The 23,245-nt window shown below is 40.3% G+C and overlaps 1 protein-coding gene across 3 annotated transcripts; it reads right to left on the bottom strand.

The window, feature by feature from the left end:
- Positions 1-1,739: 1,739 nt before the first annotated feature.
- Positions 1,740-23,024, bottom strand: klhl24a (kelch-like family member 24a). 3 transcript variants are annotated; one of them, XM_074651127.1, is made up of 8 exons: positions 22,750-23,024; positions 20,629-20,747; positions 19,690-20,534; positions 17,391-17,575; positions 12,786-12,904; positions 6,464-6,652; positions 5,172-5,360; positions 1,740-5,061 (listed from the first exon to the last, which is right to left on the bottom strand). In XM_074651127.1, exons 2-8 carry the CDS (start codon positions 20,701-20,703, stop codon positions 4,861-4,863), a joined length of 1,803 nt encoding a protein of 600 aa, XP_074507228.1. In that variant the 5' UTR covers positions 20,704-20,747; positions 22,750-23,024; the 3' UTR covers positions 1,740-4,860. The 3 variants fall into 3 exon arrangements, with proteins under 3 accessions (XP_074507228.1, XP_074507226.1, XP_074507227.1); XM_074651125.1 differs by having other exon boundaries at positions 19,690-20,537; positions 22,750-23,022; XM_074651126.1 differs by having other exon boundaries at positions 19,690-20,537; positions 22,755-22,894.
- Between the last annotated feature and the right edge of the window lie 221 nt (positions 23,025-23,245).

A 23,245-nucleotide genomic window follows, 5' to 3' on the forward strand; every position in this document is an offset into this window, starting at 1 on the left:
ACATGAAAAGTAAACTGAAAGCATACTCTTATTTTAAGTTTAAAAGAAGTATACTAATAGCACACTTGAATAAACTTCTTTTTGGTAAGGGTATGGCAGAATTATGACTACAAACATGCACATATGCTTGCTTTTAAACCAGGATAGTAGCTATGGCTATAGACCTATATGTATTACTGCTAATCATCTTACATGTTTAAGCTTGACAGCACTGTCAGGCTACGTGCCATGAACCAGAAAACACGTTACAAGAAGTGGAACAAGTTTCTGATGAGCACATTTAAGGTGATCAGGAACGGGATCACATCCACATTCCACATCCTTAACATCATCTAGCTCTCTTTGCTTCAGGCCTCTCTAGTGTTGCTTCAATGAAGTTATCAATAGGAAAGTCTTTGTTATGCACACGGAGCTTAATTTTTTTTGCCACACAAAAACATCAACATTAGATGGCAAAAAGGGTTTTATAGTTATTCATAGTTCTGACACATTTCCAAAAGTATTTCTAACTATTACGTTGCAATGCCCTCGCAATGGATCAGCTTCTCATTGTATTCACATTTCTTGGCAAAGGGCATATTTATTCTTTTTTGTTTATTGCTTTTTTTTTTTAAAGTCCAATCAGCCTCCATCCACAGTAAAAAAATATATATATATTTAAATTAAAAAAAAGAAATGTCCTCTCTTGCAGCAATGTGGATTTTGGACACATTTATAAAAAGGTCTCATTTGCCAAGAGATACTTTACATGCACCACATAGTTTCCTTGTCTGTTGGATATCAATATACATCACTGTGGTAGCATTAGGGAATTCTATACTATTCAAAAGTAGGTCAGTTAGACATTGAGACCAGAGTAATGAAGCCTTCCACTGTATCCCACTTATTTGTTTGTGGCTTTCACCATGGAGGATGCGTTTGTGGGAGAGGTCACAGTATGCTGCCACTGCCAAATATCTGACACAAACTTAGATATACAGTGTTTTCCTGTCTGTGATTATGTGTGAATAGTGTGTAATGTTAAACTCTTTCCACATTGTGTAGTGTCAATGTGCCCATAAGAATCTGTGAGGAGAATATTTGGGGTTTTCATTCAACCAAATCACAATATGCAGTATATAAATCACCACATAAGACAAAACAATAGGGCCTTATGAATGTTTATTGCAGCATGAGTTGCTCAATCCTAGCTTGAAACAGTGTGGCTGGGTTTATATGCTGTTTCCTTGTTCAACACAATGGCTCATTAAAACATCACCACCATGATTGATTCATCACTGGAGCAGATTACAGAAAGTTTGATATGACCTCATGTCGTATTTCTTGTAGTTGTAATCTGTGATGCTTTCATTGTAATCTGTGGTGTGGTTGGTGGTGCTGTGGGTTCAATTATTTAGTATAATCACTTCTTTTCTTCCACGTTTTTAATGGTGTGAAGACCAAATGTGTGTGCTAATATTATAAAATATGAAACATCCCATCACGTCCAGCTCTCACAACTCAAAGCTTAGTTTAAAATAAAAATTACAATCAGGACATCTCTCTTCTTTTAATATCAAAAGCTGGCATGAAGATGATCCACACACCACCGCTTTTACATTAGAAGTTGACCGTGCATTGAAATCCAGAAGTCAATTAAAGAAATATATCTACAAAAATATTGTACAGAACTTGTCGAAATTAAAATTTAATGTGCAATTTTAAAAACTCTTACTGATGAGACAGGCCATAAGCGTTGGTACGGAAAGAAAAACTTTATTGATGTTTCTCTCACACGAGTCAACCATTACATTTCAACATACTGCAGTTTACAAAAATCCAAAGCTTCCTCACAGTTAGACAAAAGAGCGTCTGAGGAGAAAGCGGTGTTAAAATATCACATCACATACAATAAGAAAATATCAAAATTATGTAATTTAATCTCCCACTTGTCATTCATTTATTCAGGCAAATACAGGGCAGCTTTCTGCAATTAACACATTATTAAACCCCCGCCCATCTTTGCATGCGGGCGCAATTTACCCATTGGCATTTTTCAACAAGGTCACCTTTCAGATTGAATCTAATCCACTTTGGTTTAAATCTGCATTCACATCAAAATCCATCAATCCACTTTTAACGCTCAGCACTTCGGGATTTAATTTAAGGCATGCCATTTACATGCAAGGTGAACTTGCAAACGGTCCAACAACAATCACAAGAAAAAAAATCAATAATAAAAACAATGAATATTCTTATCAAAGCAAACAATGAACGAACAACGTATGAAGGCCTCTACATGGCTAATTATGAAAAATCAACATAACGTGTTGTTATGTGTAAATACTCAATGAAATCACAGACGCACACACACTCAATTTCTCTCTCTCTCTCTCTATCTAACTCCCTTCAACTCGTTTGCTTTTCCACATTCTTGCCCCTCAGCGTCCTCTCGCTGGCCTCCTGAGTTAACCCTAAGTGGGCCTGAGGATGTTTTCTTTTCAGCCTGTGCTTCTGCTGAAGACCTGACCGGACTCATCTTTCTGAGAAAACGTCTGGAGGATGGTTTAAGCCGAAATACCAACCACCTGTTTTTGTTATTGTGACTGACAGACAGTAGCACAATCTCTGATGTTCTTAAGCTGCGTATTATTATGAAGTTACACATTGTTAGACAGTAACAAACGTACAAACCCACTGACCCCTAACTGTTTTAACCTAAACATGTAAAGCCCTAACTCTCTCTTGACATTGTTCTCTTGTAGCAGTTGTTGTTTTTGTTAGAACATCAGAGCCATAGCAGGTAGCGGCCAATAGGAGGAGCTGACAGGCCCTTTCACTGTCTCTTCCATACGTCACATGAAAGCAAAGAACATTTACTGATACAGTAAAAAAAGAAAAGAAAATCATTGTTGTATAATTCTACATTTAACAGGATTCTGTCAAAGTGCACAATTGGGGCTTTCGGTTGCAGAAAAAACTCAATATGCAACCAAGAAAGAGATACATTTAAATACAAGAAAACATATTAATGTTATATTCACAGCAATACCTCTAGTCTAACGCCTACCGTAGTAAAAGGTGATTTTTACACACCATGAGCCACACCATCCAAATCCACGTCATTCAGAACATGCACAACCGGAGGTATCTACGGTTACCCCGAGTTACATCTTTTCATGTAAGTGCACAGGTGAGAGGTGCCGCCATCAGTGTGAAAGTCGTACAATGCTTACTCTAGATGTGGCTCCGACACATCCAGATTGAGTCGTAAAAGTCACACACATACATACACACCATACATGCACACCACTTATTCAGAGCCGTCTTCGAGTTTGATCTACAAAGGCTTCTCACAGCTACAAAACCACCCACGAGCCCAGTACACCAATGATCTAACATTGATATGAAATAGACACACGAAAGCTACTTATAATACAGTAAACATCCAATCGTAAAAAAAAGTATAACTTAAAAAAATTATAATAATAAAATGTCAGTAATGAGTGTAATAATAATAAAAATGGAGCAAAAATAAAGCTTAAAAGGGAGATATCAAAATGTGAGGTGATGACACAGCTGGAGGTTGGAAAAGGGAAACACACAGAGGAAGTGGAACTAAGTGACAAGTGGAGGAAACAAGAGGGCAGAGCTAACAGTGGCTACGTTCCAATATTTTGGTACAGCCTCCGCTCTTTATCTCGTAACTCCGCTCCAGGTCAACGGGCGAGAGCAACTTGTACTCAAAATCACTGATACTGTGGGAGGACAGCTGGCTGACTGTTCACCACATTGTTATCAGGTTGTTTTTAGTATCAAGGAAAAGAGTTTAAAAAAGGAGGACTTTTTAATGTTCGTTACCAGTATTGTGCTGTATTGTATGTACGTATCCGCATGGAGTGCATTGGGTACAAGGTCGGATATCCGACCTGGCTACTCATCTGTCAGGCAAAAATAGATATCATATAATTTTTCCTCTGCTGGCACATCATCCTTCGCTCATTATTGTCAGAGCGATTTTTAAATTTTTGTCTTATGGCATTGTTTTTGTTCATCAGAACTATCTGAGATCTGCAAGTGAGGTTCATTTGCACAGTAATAAAAGCACAGTGTTGGGAAGTTCTCTTTGAAACTGATTACCTGCTTGGAAGCACTATCAAAATAAAATTATTAAAACTCACTAATGTTATTAGGAAGTTTCAAATAGTATTACATTCTTCAAATATGCCAAATATTGACATTTAGAAAGTTCAGTGTTTCTTCTTTTTTTTCTTTGACAATGTGTACAAATGTTACAATTTATGTGGTAAAATACTCTGAACTTTTACCTACTTAGCTTTTCATGGAGTTATCAACCACATTGGTTTCCTTCAGTAAACCTGATGGGATACGGTTGAAAGCTCTGTGAGAAGCTAAGTAAGTGAACCATATTGTTACCACAGATATGTGATCCTAATGTTAAGAATTAATCTATTTTTTTAATTTATTTTACCATTATCAGTTTCCTTTACTTCTGTCATATATGATCCATTACTTCCCAACCTTATGCAGTCACTGCTAATGCAAGGCACATTGATCTGACTCCACTTTAGCTCAGGTTACAGACAAGTCATTAACATTGTCAACCGCTGAGCATTTCCACAGAAGGGCCATAACGACAGTACGCAACAGCGAAAGATTCACAGCAACACAGTGAGTATTGCTACATGATGCTGTGAGAAAACAAATTAGCTCAACAGTATTGAGCGACTTAATGTGCCTGTTATAAAGAAGTGTGTGATTGTGTTGTGCATGGGGTGAACTTGAAGAGCTTAAGTTTCAAAGAGTTTAAGTTCTTTAGTGTGTGTGTGTGTGTGTGTGTGTGTGTGTGCTTGTTTATGGTCAGGTCCTGTGGTATTTGTCATTGTAGCGGTGGATGGTTACGCATCCGTGGTAGGAGATCGGCCGCGGCATGGCTGCCACTCCTGTGATGATGCCCGATGACGGGTCGTAACACAGGATGGTGTCTGTTGCTTCGCCACTTTCCCCTCTGCCGCCGAGGATGAAGATCTTGCCGTTGCACACGGACATGCCACAGCTCTCCTGCAACGAGAGAGAGAGAGAGACAGAAATTAGAGGCGGCAGCTTCAGAGGATTCTCGCAGGTGAATTCAAACAGTCTGTTCCTCGAGTGATGTGCATTGAATCTATTACCTGTTTGTTAAAGGTGTGAACCACGTGCATCCAGTAGTCCTCTGCGGGGTCGTAGCAGAATATGGACTTGGTGAGACCGCCGCACACGTAGACCAGGCCGTTGAGGGACACTGCTGTGATGCAGCGCTTGGCAATGGGGATGTTGGCCCGCAGTAACCAAGTGTCTTCCTCTGGATCGTAGCACTGAACCTGTAAGACACAGTTACATGTGGTTAGTTGTGTTTTACTGTGGTTAAAGAAAGAAGAAGAAAGACTCCATGTGGTGGGAGATAGTTGTTGAATAGAAAAAAATATGTAGCTCATTTTACTGTCTGTTCTGTGGGCTGACTTGAGTTTGACTCTGTGTGGTTTTGCATACAATCCAAGCATTCTCTCACCCACATCTCTTTTTAAATAGCATCCTTCCAAACAGTGTTGTCTCTGACTGCAGCTAGCGTGAACAACACACTCCTTTAGGATCAATGTGAATGACGCCTTTAGGAAACTCCAGAGATAAGTAGCTCAAAGCATGAACTCTAGTCCCTTCAGGCCACATAGAGCCAGGTACCAATAGTCAGACATGTTGGGTTAACTCTTATCAGACTGACTCTCTGCCTGTGGATGCACGTTTTCTAACCCGCAGACATAAACAAACATATCAGCTGTTCCATTGAGGAAAAAAAAGCTTCCACTAAGGTTTAGTTTCCTGCGAATGCCACTGTCTCCCTATTTACTACCAGAGACAGGCTGCCAGTCAAAACAATGAAACTATTTCAGGGTAGCTGGGCAAGTCATGATCTCTAAAACATTTAGTCAATTCTTGGTGATACAGGAAGCTTTATTTTATTAAGGAAAATTGTATCTTTTAGGGATAGGCCACAGCAGTTGACTAGGCTTTCTTTGTTTCTTCAGTTGCCAGTAGAAAGGTGCATAAGTATGTGCTATTAATGTTCATCATTCATCTAAAATATATATTATACTGTACGCGGGCAATATTTCTTTCCATTTACTTTTCCGATGAAGGAAAGACCAGAAACATATTTTACATTTTACGTTGCGTTTTTTCTTTTTTTCTTCTTTTTATTATTAACAAACAAGAAACTTTAGCTTGTAATTTATTAGCCTATCTTGAAAAGAAGTCAAGTTACTGTTCAAATAACCCACTGAAAAGCCCACTTTGAAAAAAAAGACCTGCATTTGCACATCCCTTGCATCTCTAAGGTATAATCACTGAAATCTGAGACAAAAGCACCTCAGCTGTCATCACTATGTGCTTAAGTGTGCGGTTAGGGCAGCACACATCTGCTTCCCACCTTGTCTGAACAAGTGTCATCGTCTGGCCCTCCTCCTATGACAAAGAGCTTGCCAGCACAGCTGGCCACGGCCGGAGAGCTGACCGCCTCTTTCATGTGAGCCACCTCTGTCCAGCGGTTGGAGAAGCAGTCGTAACACTCCACACTGCTCAGGCGGCTCTGCCCATCGTAGCCACCGACAGCGTAGACCTGAGGACAGACACACAATCACATTTGGATTAGAGGAGGAGTTGAGATTACCACCTTGGAACAACTGATGTGCGCCACTGGGTTTTTACACAGAGAGAGATCATGAAATTGAGAGTTAGGGAAGTTATGAGTTGTGTTTAGGTGTGATATATACATTTCCACATACACCATGTACACAGAAACACATACGCATTCACTATAAGAGTATTCATGCATACTAGTTGATGAGTATGAACAATAGTATCTCCGTCAGTACTCAGAGAACCAGTCTATCAGGTGCACATGGAAGATGACGTACTGCTTGTAAACAAGCACCATTGTCTGTGACCTCGTTGTTCTTATATCCGTAAACACTGGATCCCTGCAGGCACCAGTGCATTTGCTTACCTTGAACTTGTGTTATAATTAACTGGACAGTAAATCAAACTGGAAAAAGAACACCGGTGTTGTATTCAAACAGGCCCAGTCAAGACTATTCTTATTGAGGAAGATTCAATCCTTTGATATCAGCAAAAAGCTTCTTCATGTTTTTTTAATCAGGGGATCTAGTGTCCTCATTTATGTATTAAAAGAGAACAAGGGCCATATTAATAAAGGTTCTGTATTTTGAAGGCCATCCATTACACGGTGGTCATTCAGTGAGCGATGCCTCAGAGGGTCTTTTGTTCCAGCAGCGATCAGATTTTTTAATGAACCCTTTTAAATGTGGTCTTTAGATGTAGCATCTTTCAGCTGTTAATCATGTCTCTCAAATGGCTCTTTGTGGCATTATTCATTTGTTGTGCTGTGTATCTGTTGTGTGCTGTGATTGTAATGTCGATATTGTTTACTGTATGTATGAGTCGATTTGGTGGGAAATGAGTTTCCCCATTAGGGATTAATAAATCTTTCTTATCTAATCTAATCAAAATCTGTTATTTTATACTAATAATTTACTAATCAAAATAATATCAGTCAATGGTGTTGATTTCCAAGTTGGTTGATTAAGTGCTATCCCATGCCATTTTGTGGATAATTAAATCTGAACCACTAACAATAACAAAAACATAAACCTTACTAGAAGCTAAAGCATTTACAAACAGGAGAATTGTGTTGACATAAGATATGCATATACACATATAAGTGCCTTGTGGTTACACAAACTACCCGTCCGGAGTGCAACGGATGGCAAAATAAGAAAGAAATTGGGAACATGAGCATGAAGAGTGGGAAAAAAGGTGGTGGAAGGTAGAGATGTATGGTAAACATCTATTTCCTCAATTAACTGAAAGGAGATCATGTGACAAGCATGCACTACTGGTTATTATGAGCATAGCACTGCTCATCAACACACTGGTTTGATGCAACAGAAAACCTTCAGGCTGTTCCTGTCTCTCCACACAATCTGGAGCAAAAACAAGTACAGAGGAGAGACAGAGAGAGAGACAGAGACAGAGGGAGAGGGGTGGAGAGAAAAGAGAGAAACAAAGACACAAAAAAAATTGGAGGGAAAAACAAGGAACAAAAAGACGGAAGTGGATGGGACACATGGAAATTTGCATTCAACACCCGGACTAATTAGATAGCACTACCACCTTTTTCAACTGACAAGTTGAAAAAGAGAGAAAAACAACCTTTATGAACTTGTTCACTCTTTCTCTCTCTCTCTCTCTCTCTCTCTTAACATCTCAGGCGGTGGTTTCAAAATAACTGTTTTCAATGACAACAACAGGCAAATGGCAGCTTCCGCGCTGTAATTCACAGAATAAGACTATCGGCACGTAGGCCAACTGAAATGTGTTGATTTTAATACTCTATGTTGATACAGCTTATAACAAATGTTAAATGCAAGAGCAACATGTGGAGAGGTTACTGTAGGTCACCCTTTATTTTCACTGTCATGCACTTTTAAGCCACATGGGTTGTATTTGCGCAGTTTTAGAGGTTTGTTCCTCCATAATAAAATGGGGGTTAAAGAGAGTTAAAGAGTTTTGTTTGTGGTGCTAAACGTATTGGAAAACTAGAGACCATCTTGCGATGGGAGCACACCAGCCGCGACGCCAAATCGGGCGTCCTACTTTTACTACTAATGATCCTCTACCTTCCGCCCTTGCTCAGACCATCTTCAAACTCAGCCTCCATAAAATATCGGAATACACATCTGTTGTTCCTTTTTATATGATTGAGGAATTACCTGTTTATCAGAACTGTAGAAAGTTATTGTTTGTCATGCAAACATTGTAAATAGGTTTGAATTGTATATACTTTATGCAGCCAGTAAACACAGTAATCATTAAATGGCAGTGGAATAAAATAGGTTTTCACATTGCCATTTCTAACATGGTGAGGTAGCAGATAGCTTGGGCAGCAGCTGCTTGGCCTGACTGATTCAAACTACAGATTTCCAAAACAAAACCGCTTTAAATTGGATTTCATTTGTTAGAAACTTAGGGGAAACCTGGTATGTCAAATACTGTGTGTCAACTTCAACAAGCAGCTCATTTTGATCTCAACTACAGGGCTGTATTTCATAATTTGGGTGAACTGACCCTTTAATGCCCCATTGAGGACTCTAGCTTGTTTGAAGAGTGGAAGTGGGGGTTAGGGGGAAGTACATCACTCTTCTCTTCACCCTCACTCGATAAAATACCCCACATGGTTTCGACACACCGTTAAAGTGTAAGTGAATCAATATATGTGCATTCAACATTAGCTCGATGATGGTAGCACATACTCTATACCGACTCGAGGTATGGGGCTATCACATAAACACTAAGCCAAACATGATTCACGACTCTCTGAGGAGGACACACTTGCTAACCACCGAACAAGCATATTCACGACTTATTTTATGACCGCGCTCAAACACTGGCGACGGCTGAATGATTACCTCTCCTTAACATGCGGAGAGGTGAGAAGAAGTAGTTGCCACGAGAGGGGAAAACAACATAGGAGAATAGAGAGAAAGCTAGAGAGAGACGGACTGACAGAGAGACAAAGAGAGAGAGAAACATTATGATAGATGAGAACAGCCGTCTCCAAGTGCAGCCACAACAGGGAGAGGAAAACAAGTGGTGACCTATTTTTGCTTTCTACTCTATGGAAACAGGACCAGTCCAACAGGACATCACAGAATATGTGTGTGTGTTCTTGTACTTTGATCCCTGTAAGAACCAGCTTTAGAAGTTTAGACTTAAGGTTGTGGCAAGGACTAAGTGAGTGGATGTAGTAAATGGAAGGTCTGCACAAGTATGGTAACAACAAATGTGGGCATGCTCATGTGTACAAGTGAAAATAGATTTGATTTGTCAACTGAATATGCAAGTTTGGTTGAATAGTGAGCTAGTGGAAGTCGGCGTTGAGGTCTTTGCACGAAAGCATGAACATGTGCTCATTATATAGGCTTGTTTACGATCCTCAGCCTTGTTCCTCCATTTTTGCAACTGGAGCATAAGTGCGGCACATCAAAAGGGGAAATTACAGACAGAATGAGGAAATAACTGGGTTCCAAACTGGCAGAGGAGGGGGAAGAGGATTCTCAGGAAAAAAACGAGAAAAAGAAACCAACAGATACTGTACATTCTTAAGAAACAGATACTGGCAATCTCTGTAAAACAAACAAAGACAGAAAGAGGAAAGTATGAAAAGGGGAAGACAAAGAAGACAAAACCATGTGTGTGACAGATACAGGAAGTGGTTGCAGACAATAACCTCTCCTGGGATATCACATCTCTGAGGAATGTGTTTTCAAGAAAGGATAAAGACTGTTTATTCTTATATACTGTGTAGCACTATACTATACTGTATGTACCACTGCCTCTTATATGTTGTGTGTTAGGTCTTGCCAGTTTGATTTCTAAATTGCAGGCCTTGGGCACATGTATAGAAATACAGTACATATTAAATGCCTTCTTATTTGTAGCATCAAATCATTTTGGCAAGAGGGTTAAGTCAGCTGCAGATCAGTAAGTTTAAACTTTGTTTTCTTCATTGTTCTATAACTTTTAGAAGTCATCTTGTTTTCACCATAACTGGATACATGATGACTCACTTTGGAGTTAATTACTGACTTTTATAGCCAGAATGTGACCCTCCAACTGATTACCTCACTGTTGTGGAGGACCTGTGTGTAGTTTGAATGCACACACGAGTGTTTGTTTCTGTGGCGAGGCAACTGAGCATTTTGGGTGTTGTTTGGAAGTCAGAAGAAAATCCAATACAGATTGGCCACAAGCAGAGCTCCAAAAAATACAAAGAGTATGTTTTCAGAATTGCTGCAGATAAGTCCGGCACTTTCTGACAAAGTAAATAAAGCGCTGTTTTAGCCCAAAGCTTTCCAAGAATACTTGCCATGTTCTTCATGTGTGTATACAAGCATGTGTACTGAATGATGACTAAAGCCCACACGTGAGTTTGTGAGTGGCGTGTTAGCTCAATCATCTGTTTATGCTCTGCCTGCTTCAACCAAGACAACCAATGGCCGTTCCTCTTTACGCAACATTAAGAACAGATAATTACAGCTCAGGAACTTTGCGTGAGGTACACATGGCATTGTTGTACAAGTGATCAACATTAGTTTTGCATTAAGATGGTCTTAAAAACAAAAGCTACAAAAGAACATGCAATGCAATGAAGACAGACTTGACTATCTAGTTTAAGAACATTTCCAAACACAACATGTGGTTACAAACCTTTCACAGGTTAGGAATATATGCTGAAGGAACATGAACTGTCTTGTACAGTATATATTTACAGAGTAAGTCTGCTAAATTATGCATACGTCTGCAAACCCAGTGTGTGTTTACAGGCGTATCTCTTCTCACAGCTATGTATGGCCACTCCAGGCTCATTTGATTGCGCAGACACATAGAACATGATATGGGCTAGGCTAGTCCTTAACTTGGAAGTGTGAGGTACTGGCACACGTCCATTAAACTCCCATTGCCCTCAAACAAGAATGTCCAACCAGCCTTACTAGAGACTGTAAATAGTAACAGCTCAAGAGTAGAAGCGGTGATCGAGGAGTAAAGTATTTTCCATATGGAGTGTATGTAATGGGTGAATCAGCTGCACTGTTCCACCTGCTAAGGAACTTGTTTATATGCCGCTTTTAAATTAAAGGCAAACTTCCTTCTCTCTGTTGAACCTGCTCATATGTATCCGGGATGTGTGAGACGAGCTGGCACCGCCAGTCGTTTACAAACCCTGGGGGGTTAAACGGATGTGTCACACACAAAAATAATATAATATGGCTCTTTGTCACAAGGCGCCCTCGTCGACCGGTGTGGAAGATCACTGATAAGCAAAAAGCAGGCAATAGTCTGGAATTCTTTAGTGTTTCTGCCACTGATGAGTCACTTAGGTCTAAGTTAAGACCAGATACTTAATGTCAATCATCACTAAGTATGCAAAGCCCTCGGTGTGTTTGAAAATTCCTTCAAGCCTGCAGGTTGGAGAGTATGTGCAACAGTGGGATGAGACGTGTGATTGTGAAAGGTATGAATCAAAAGCAGTCAAAAAGAGCAGGTGATTCCGCAGAATTTCCTCACTGTATAAATGTCCCCTCCCCTTATGGTTTACCTTACGCAAGTTAACAGGTAATAAAGCCATTGTCTTCCTTTTCCTCTGAAGCCCTCATGACTCAAATTTCAGTACGCACACATCAGATCTTCCTGGGAAACCAAACCGTTGCTTTATTGATAGTGTACGTGCTGAATTTATACTTGTGCTGTAGCAAGAGAGACACATATTTAGTCTCTGTAGCTGCACTGTAGTACAACCATGTGTCCGGGCTACAAGACACCTTGTGGAAAATCACCTAAATTGTAACTGACCAGCTTGGGTGGCTTGCGATTACTCTTTCTCATTTTTTTGTGATCTAGCAAAAAAAACAATTATACTGCAATCCTTTTGCTTACAGCGATTATAGCTCCATAGTCGCTCTATATCATATAGTAAATGTAAAATGTTAACATGATTACTTGGCGGTATACAAGAGGGCCCGATAATGTACGACTCAGCTATCAAGTGTTGTGAGGGCGCCATCAACAAGTGAAATCTGCCAATGAATTATAAATAAACTCCTACACCCACGTCGGGGTAACCCTGCACCCTAATGTGGATGCATGAATCCTCCTCGGGGCTCCCTCCTTACCTTGCCCAGTAGGACGCCCATCTTGTGTCTCCAGCGGCCTTTGTTAAGAGAAGCCACTCTGATCCACAGGTTGAGCTGGGAGTTATACATCCACACGTCCCTGCTGTTGATGCGACCACCTAAAAGCAACAAGGGGCAAGCAGTTAATATTCAAGACAATAATTAATACAATGTTTGGTACAATATATTTAGCACTAGACAACTCGGATTGTTATTGTTGTCATTTGTCATCTAGTTGATCTGAGAAGTTTAAAAATAAACCTGAGCTGCTCTTGGTGAACAGCCAGCTTTGTGTGTTTATGTCAAAGTAATACTTTATCTCCTAACTGCGGCAGAGTTGTAAGTGTCTTATCTGACATTGACCTGAACTGAGTCTCCAGAGTTCACCTAGCAAATAAAAGGTTTCCTCACACACAAACATACAGCAAGTTGGCTATTTAAAGCCACAAACACACACAGTATCATGTCTATTATGAAGGTACAGGTGTTGACAACCGTTTTTTAAATTATTTCTAAAGCAAACACACCATAATTAGAATATTTTGCGGCTAATAGAGCTACAGAAGGACTACTACTACTACCGCAGTATAATGGAGTGTCTAATCTGTTGTCTCTGAGCAAACATGCACTGGAAAAAGTTGTAGAGAATAATAACAGCCGGCACCCGGCAGCGTGATCCAGGTACATTTTTAACAAGCCCTGACATGTGTCCTCTCTTTCTCAATAACCCCACCACCACCAAACACACGCACACAGACACCTGTCTGTTGATTCTCCACAGACTAAGGGAAAATCCAAACGTTTAAAAAAGAAAACAATGGGTGGCAGAATCTAACTTTTCAGCATAAAGGACAGGCAAAGATGTGATGAAATGTAGGTTAACCAATCAAAACCAAAGGAAACTGTGTCAAATTTAGGTTAAAAAAGGGAAATGTAACATTACCTAAAAGCCATTTGAAAAAAACAGGTGAATTATGTGGCCCGCCAGATCCGGTAGCAATTATATCCACTGGCTTTTATCCAACAATAAGATCAGAAGATTTATATCTTGGAGCATGGGTGTAGCATGGATACCAACAAGACGCAAACACATAATCAGTCAGTGACAATCTGTGTTATTTCACACAGGGACTTAAATTGATCACATGGTGGTGATATCAGTTAATAAAAATACAGATTATGAAAATTAATAAGAACACTCCTGCCTTCAAAAAGATGGTGTCTTCCAGAGAAGAGCAGTTTCCTATTTAACAACAGGGATTAATACATGCTAATCTCCTCAATAAAACAATTTCGCAATGTTTGTTGTGGTCTTGCCAGCAATTTGCCGTTGGGTGTTTTCTTTGTACAGAGCACATGTGGGTGGTTATATGGAGCAACGATAAAGGTATAAAGAATTCCTGCCAGTGTAAACAAAGGTGTCTAGGCCTTTTCTGTATTCACATGCAAACAAAGCAGGTAGTTTGTTTTCTGTATTGTAAGATAGCTGACAGACAGACAGACTAGACAGGTGGTTACAGCTATTAGATGCGTTTCATCCTAACAAAAAGAAAGCACCTCCTTGAAAGGTCATCTAGTGGCTATACATGGGTAATATAGAGTAATTAATGTGCAGTCCTTTTAAATTATACTGTAGCACACACACGACAGGAGACAGGGGCAGGAAGTTAGTCGTAGCGTGTGTCTGCTCGATAATCTGTTGGATAGTGAAAGAGCCAGACAGTCTGCTGCCCCTGAGGCTTCTGTTTTGAAAGATTTGCATGTAGGAAACAGGTTGAGGAGGGGCTTCAAAGACAGCCTTACAAACCTAGAAAGCTATTTAAAAGAACTACTACCTTCAGAAGGCGGTCTTTTCTCACCAAAAACAGTCCTACTGGCTCAGATGGGGAGGACCACTGCTGCCAATCACTAGTTCTTAAGGATCAAGAGGCAGTTTCATTAGGAGGTCCCGGTATGATTTGTGTGACAGTTTTCTGAGCGTTACAAACTGCTCACAGTTCTAATGCAAAAGATCTAGTTCAGTATGTTATAACATTCCTGTTGTCTGAGAAAGCAACTAGGGATTCAGGCTACTTGTGACTAAGACGTCAAATGTGCACCCAGGGCTGCTCCCTCTTAGTGAATTAGTGGAACAATTGGTCGTTTTGGTCTTAGTAGACTAAGAATTCTTTAGTCGATTAGTCATTTGTTGTGCTTCTTTCAGGTGAAATGTGTGTTAAAATACCATTTTAAATTAAATATTGTCGTGCTGCAGAGATGTCCTGGCCTACACATCATATTCTACAGACTTAAGAAAATATCTTTGTTTGGTACAGATCCCCACAAAAATCACACCATAATCATTTTAATATTTTAAAATGAAAATGAGAATAATGATGTGAAAATTATAATTTCCTTTAATATCACAAATCATATCACAATGGCAATATCAGTCAAAATAATTGCAATTACATATTTTTGGTGCATCCCTACTTATTACTAACTTATGAGCACATCTCTGGTAAACGCAAGATTTGAAGTGGTGCTTTTGTGTGATTCTTTGTGGAAAAACTCAGTTTAAGAGATCTGTCGATTAAACTAGACAATTAGTCGACAAAATCGTATGAGTGTTAGTTGACTAAGAATTTCTTTGGTTGAGGACAGACCGTTCTTTGGTTGAGGACAGAGCTACGTGCACCCCTCTGTAATGTGTGAGGTAAGCACATGTGTTTTGCTGCTCATTAGCTGATGAGACATTATCCAAATGCGTAGCAAAGAGACATTTATTTTATGTTGCACACATTACACCAAGCTAATAAGGAGGTTTTGTACACTCAATTGAGCCATATCCTATTTAAGACCACAGCTAACTGCAGCTGTGCTAGAGACTGGAGGCCCTCCAAGGTATTTGCACCAGTTCCCAGTGTGAGGAGCAGAGCTGACAGACACGCAGACAGACAGAATGGAGCTATGTGTGGGAATATAACTGAGAGTGCAAGATCAAAAATAAAGTTGAGAAAGGAGGATTAAATGTAACAAGGCAGTTGGGGCAACAAAGAAATAAAGTGGGGCAATGAAGATCATAACATGCTATAAAGCAGTAGTATGTATGTATGTGTGTGTGAGACAGAGACACGGGGGAGGGGGATATGTTGACTTTTCCAGGCAGCGCTTGAGGGTAGATTGATAGCCAACACGTGAGGACTTGGCACAGTGAGAGCAGAAAAAAAGGAAAACACTGAAGGGGGGAACTTGCTTTTTTCTCTATTTATCCTTCTTCCTTTTTTTTCTCTTCTCTATAGGTTTCAACTGCCATTTTTGTCCAGTAATGTTTTGCAGCTCATATGAAGCAGGTCTGAGCATGAGCAGTCCCAGCAGGCACGTTTGAACTTCTGTGAATGCATATTCTTGGAAACTAAGTCACAAAAACCATGTCCTCCATCCAACAACCATACAAGAAGTGCATTTTGTACACAGCACGTCAATGTTTGGTTTTAGCAACTACCTTCACCCTGACCTCATCAGTTAAGATGAAAGATGTAATACTATTGTCTTGTTTAATTTAGATATTTTTTCACCAAAGGAGGCTTACGCCACACTTGGCCCATGCTAAGTTCCAAAAATGCAGCAGCCTTGCCAGGAAGCAATGAGAGATATAACATCTCAGATTTAGGTATATTCCAAGCTAATCACATCACAAACTATTGCTGGAAATCAAAAATCAAAAAGGGATGTTAGAAAGCTGCTGAACCGATGTAAAAGGTGGTGACCCTGATGATTGGCCTAGAGGAAGTGAGCTGGCCCGTGAAGGCCTGCCTCAGCACTGAGCCTGGAGTTGTGCATCCAGATGTTGCTCTCATATTTTCCTTCAACTCCAACAGGCTGTCGCTGTAAAAATAACAGCGGGCAAACAGCCAGCGTGGCCCTTTCCTGCCACTGCACTGGGGGATTAGATGGCAAGCCGAGCCAAGAAAGACACTGACCATGTCACTTAAGAGTGTACTTGTGAATTTTCTTTTTATGCATGGTACAATCTCACAACAATATAGAAACTGGACTTTGTAAAATAGCATTTGTACCAAGGCTTGAAATTGACTTGAGATTTAAAGTTACTAGCCATTTTGAATGTCCAATAACCAAAATGTTTTTCTTGAAGTAGAAACATGTATGTCATTGATTCATTAATAAATAAACTGTAAAAGTAAAAGACAACATTGGTAACCTGACAACATGATCTGCCAAAGTTAATAGATACCTTTACATAGAGTGGTGCAGGAATGAGTCCTAAAACCAGGAGTTAGCAATTTAGCACTTTCGGTTCCCTCGTCTAACAAGTGGCTAAATGACACTACAAAAAAGGCTAAAAGTGGTGTTCACTTGTGAAGATTATCTTGCTGAACAAAATGTGTGTTTGCCACAGAGCTTATTTTCTGCAATAATCCAAAACCCAATGGAAAAATCCCATTGGCTTTTTGTCGAGGGAACCAGGGCGATGCTAACTTCCTGGTTGGCCTACAAAAATACGTCATCCCCTGAACACTCTATTGCAGTTTGGTTGATGTTTATTTCAAGCCTTGATAAGACCGTGCTGTTGAATGGTTTGTAACAAATGCAGAGGGGTCTTACCTGACACCAGGATGTCATTGCGGAGGGCGCAGACAGCGTACTCTGACTTGGTGAACTCGGGTAGTTTGGCCAGTGATTTCCACTCTCCTGTGACTGGTTCGTAGCATTCGGTGTAGGGCAGATTGAAGCCCCCCACTCTCTCACAACCCCCCACCACCACTATCACCTCAGAATAGCCAGTCGACCTGTAAAAAAAAAGGGGAGCAGACAAGGTGGTGATGAAGAGGAAATAACAACACAGCTGAAGCTATTATAAAAACACAAACACTGGACGAGCATGTTTGAATTAAAAGGCTCCTTACAAGAATGTAGAGATTACAGACACGGTATCTACTTAAAACACTGTATATCTGTTGGCAGCTTCTTAAAACACTGTATATCTAGGCCTATACAAAGCTTATGAAGACATATAAACATACACATGTCAACACTAGGAGGGATTTGTAATTACAGAAGGCAGAACATTTGTGCCAGGGCAGGAACAAGAGTGATGTTTTCCACAGGAATTACTTCACTTATCTTCAAGGCAAAGTTCAATTTACAATGAAAGTATCAATCAATACAACAAAAACACTCTTGGGTTAGACTTAGGCTGAATTTCCATGATCACAAAAAGCTTTCCTATTTGGCTGCTCAACACATGCCGTGGATATGACCACATTTCCTAGGGGGAGCTAATTAACTACAGCCTCTCTTCTTATTGTACCATTCTAAAACACTGATGCCGGATAAAGACTACTAGTGGTTTATCTGTATAAAAAGAGCATGTTTCTTTGCACTCTCCCCCACATTTCTCTGACTATGATAAAGGTCAGATACAGGTAGGAGATTAGGGCTGTTTCATGTGCTAGTATACATCTATGAGACAGTCTAACCCAGGAGCATTATAACTTTATGTGTGTTTGCATGTGATTAATTATATTATAGCGACTTCCCAAGAGAAAAAAAAGGCGCAGATGTAGACACAGAAAGGGGAGAACCAGGCATCTGTTTTGAGCAGGAACCGATTCGGCCCTCAGGGCAAACAAAGCTGACAGCGCGGGGACTAACTCTGCCTGATTGGCTCACTGATCTGAACAGATCTGCCTGGATACTGACACAATGCACCTGATATACACGCCACGCCGCCTTAATAACCGACAACTGGCACTGGTGTCAGTTGTCTAACATACAAAGGCAGCTGCACTGTTGTTTGTCATACAGCAGGCTACCATATGGTCCATTTTTGTATCTCATTCATACGGTTTCAGTCAACGCCAACTTTTGTCCTTTTATCAAACACTACATCCAACTGGACACTCTTCAAACAATAAAAAACACCGGAAATAAAAGAACACATGGTAAAAAGAGAACAGGTGCGGACACTCAGAACCATCAGCAAGGTGAGTTACACTGCTGGTATGATAACAAGACTCAACATTACATGATTGCCGTTTCTTGCATCAGATCTTTTTTTCTTTACAGCTAACCGGTCTGTGTAGGAACATGCCCTTCCTCCCTTATTATCATTTCCATTTCAAAACAGGGCCACAAAACACTGCTCAGTCAATGACACACACATGTCTGTTCATTACAATAACACTCCCCGTCTCTCTCTCTCTCTCTCACACACACACGCACGCACGCACAGACACAACAACCACAACACTGTCGGCTCAGGAGCATCAAGTTCATGTGCAAGTTATAACCTCTAGCTATACAATATGGGATAAAAGATCAATTAATATCTTTTAAAGACATGTTTTCTTATCTCACTCTGACATCTGTCATCACAGTGTAAGAGGTGTTTTTTAATCCAACTAGACCAAACGGCTGCCAGAAAAGAAAAACATTTTTTTTTTTCTTTTTCAAAAGAAAAGAACTGGTGCGTAACAAAGCAGAGATAACGGTCACTTCACTCACATGCCTGCACCACAGCATATACTGTAAGAATTTAATCAGACCAACAAATCATTCTACAGCCACAAGCCAAAAATGTTGTGTCAGGATAAACGGATTGATGGATCAGAGAAGAGTCTGGCGATACGATACAGGGGTTATGATTCAATATATTGCGATACTGTAAGCAAGGCGGTATATTGCAATTTTTTTAATCGAAATTTAGGAAAACTGTCATAGTATAAAGAACACATCATCGTATGCATAAAAACTTCCATGAATTTCTGCATTCAAACACTTAATTCAAAATTGATAGTGTTTTTGAGAATCGATACAGTATCACACAGACATAATATCGAGATACTCAAGTGTATTGATATTTTCTTACACCCCATAACTAGTCAGTCAACATTTTGGTTACCTGCGTGGACGAGTTCTGGGTGACATCATTTCGTTTCCGAGCACATGGTAGCGTCTGGCCTCGTGGAGGAGCTGGTAGCACTCTGGAGCATTCTGGATGAGCTGGTCTCCCTCCACTGTCTGGACAAAGTAGTTGGGGTGCAGAAGGGGCAGGCGTACATTGTGCAGCAGGGCTTTAAGCATGGGCTTCCTGTGCTCCACACCGTGGTACACCCATCTCATCACCGCCTCAAACACCACCTCCTCCTTACCGATGGCGAGTTCGTCGCTGCCAGTGTACTCTTCCAGCTCTTCTTTGCGCAGGTCGAGGAACTCCTCGTGCTGAGCCACATCTGAGAAGTTGGCCAGGGCGTAACTGCGGCAGCGGCTGGCTAGCTGCTTCAGGGTATGGGCTTCTGCGAAGCGCTGGATGCCCAGGCAGTTGCAAGGGTCCAGCTGGTCCTCCAGGAACTTGGCGCAGGCGTCACGCAGTGTGTAGATCTGGAAGAGGCTGGAGGTCTCGAAGAGGAACTGGACATTCTCTGTGGTGATCTTGGCGCGGCCGGTGTAAACATAGGTGAGGAAAGAGTCCATCGCCTCGGCCAGGATGCCATTGATCTCGACCAGCATTTCGCGGCTCTCGCGGTGGTCGTTGCAGAACATGGCTCTGAAGTAGGAGGAGCAGGCAGAGAGCACAGCGCGGTGGCAGGGGAACTCGCGGCCCTGCACGCTGATGACGACATCAGTGAACAGGCGGCAGTCACGAAACTCATTAAACACCTGCAAGATGCCGTCTGAATGGGATGAGCCAGAACAGAAGTCTAAGACATCCTGGCTGGCAAAAGTTTTGGAGTCAACCTCAAACACCTGCTGAGACAACAACATGTATAAAGGTTTGTACAATTTGTGACTTTGAGTTGAAAAAGACAAACGCTGCGAGATAGAAAGCGTTAGACAGCACCTTGCGTTTGACAGCTGGTGAGTCTCTGATCCCAGAGTCCTCCCTGTTCATCCGTCTGCCCAGAATCAACACCATGGCTGCCACCTTTGACGTAGACCTTCTCTAAACTTAGAGATGATCTGAGGAGGGAGAGCAGGCAGGACAGTATTATTACACAAAAAAGGAAACATGTATCCATTAAATAAATATCCCTATATGGTATTATCACTGCATCCTATCAGATGTGATACGGGGAGATAGCCAGCAACCATATTGAGAACATTTCACCATGGACAAACAAAACACTCACAAAGCAACAAAACAGAAAACAGAAAACATGTGAGTCCTGCAAAACAGTTTCTGCCCATGGGGTCGTGCTAAAACGTCACTGTTTAAGAAATGTAGTTTCGAAGAATGAAACCTGAGCTGCACACAAATTTGCATGACAGCTCCTCTATAGCTCATCCCTACTGCTGCTGCAAAACAGTTGTGCCCTGCAGCACAATGAACTGCATGAGATTGAAGATGACAAAGAAAAGACGCAGGCGGGAGAGAGGTTGAGCAACGCCAACCTGGTACAGGTTTGTTTTGAAAAAGAGAGGGGGGGAGGGATGCTATCATACACCACATAATTATTGTTTGAACAACAAGTGCAAAGTCAGTGCTACTGATAACCTTGAGTCATATTCTCTAAACTTGTACTGTAGCCTTTTTGTCTACTTATAGCAAACAACTATAAGGTTCCCCATGAAGTGTTTTGTTCACATCCACAAAAATTGTGTACAATTAGGAAAGCCAATTCTCAAGTTCTTGAAGATATTTCATCTAAAGTCTCTCATCTATGGCCATACTGCCTGTGTTAAAGCTGGCAGCAGAGTCTGGCCTTTTCCTCTTATGAGGTCATTTATCTCAGGTTATTTTTAACTGTGGCTCAAACTATTCACGTGCGTTATTATTTGCCTGCAGCAGCAGCACCTCCTTGGAAGTCATGTAGGACCAGAGGACAGGTTTAGCCAGAGGTGTCTGACTCAGAAAGATTAAGTTTATGACTAATACCCACACTGAGGAGGAGTAAAATTGCATAATGTAGAATAAAAAACAAATGACATAAACATTAACTACAGCAGATTCGATTGTGTTATGTTTTCTTACTATTTGTTGTTATCCATGAGAAATACAGTAAATTGACTGAGGCTTATGGGAAAATAATACATCATACACATCATTTTTTTTGTATTTTAAGGGTGGCTGTGGCTCAGAGGATCACATGTCGATGTGTCCTTGAGCAAGACAACCCCAAATTGCTCCTGAAGGCATAGCCATCGGCGTGTGAATGAGATTTAGATTACATCCTGATGGGCAAAATTGGCACCTTATAGCAGCCTCTGCCATCAGTGTTTGAATGTGTGTGTGTGAATGCTGACATGTAGTGTAAAGAGCTGTAATGTAGAAAAGCGCTGTATAAATGCAAGTCCAAGTCCATAATGCCCACTGAAGTGGAGTAAAATTAAATAATGTAGAATAAAACAAACAACATGAACTACAGCAGATTGTGTTATGTTTGAATTCTCTTACTATTTGTTGTTATCCATGAGAAATACAGTAGATTGACAGAGGCTTATGGGAAAATAATATATCATACACAATTTTAAAATATTTATATTATATATATATATTACATATATATCATATTTATATTATATTATATATATATTATTATAAATAAATTATTTATATATTATATATAATATATATATTTATTTATACATACTGTATATCTATTTATATATATTATATTATAAACATATTTAAGCGTTGAAATAAAGCATTAATATCCCACTATTCAAGTATTAATTACAAACAATCAGGTGAAATGTATTTATGCAGTGTTATATGTGCTATATGTTGTAATTAAAAAGGCAAGAAAACATACTAGTTTCAGTTAATTAGACAAAGGAGACTTGCCTCGTGCCGACCCTTATTCCCTTGACAACACACTAAAAACATTAGCCAGCTTAGCCGTTACTTTACTCAACAACTTCAACCAGAAAGCAAAAAATAAGCTATAATTCTTAATAAAAACCCATAAAAGCATCATAAACCCGTTAACAACATACTTTATTATAGATAAAAAGCTGTTACCTTACTCAGAAGTCTCCAGATGAAGCTTCCTCTTCAGTTCAAAGTGGACAAAAACAACAACAACAAAAAAAAAGTGTGGATAAAAATATCCTGAAGGAGTTTATCAATTATCTTTTAGAATACTCGATTAGTTATGGTAAACAACAAAGCAGGCTTTTATATAGCCGGGACATTTTGACTCTCATGTGATGACAAAAACAAAGAGCTCTAACTAGCTAACAGTAAACACAGAAGCCATATATACTTGTCAGAGGAAAAAAAAAAAAAAAAAAAAATCCGGCCCAGCACGCACGACAGCTGAGTGCTGCTGGTGCATCATGGGTAATTGAGTTCAAATGATTGTTGACGCTTACTGTTTGGCCCTACAGAGAAACTACACTTCCCAAGCGCCTTTCGGTCTCCACGTGGCTTGTCCTTTGTTTGCAAACAACTTTTAGTGGAGAGAAAAAAAAGTTCACAAGAAGGTGACAGCGGTGCAGAAATACACGCAAAACAA

This window comes from Sebastes fasciatus, chromosome 11 (assembly GCF_043250625.1).
Source record: "Sebastes fasciatus isolate fSebFas1 chromosome 11, fSebFas1.pri, whole genome shotgun sequence".
NCBI lineage: Eukaryota > Metazoa > Chordata > Actinopteri > Perciformes > Sebastidae > Sebastes > Sebastes fasciatus.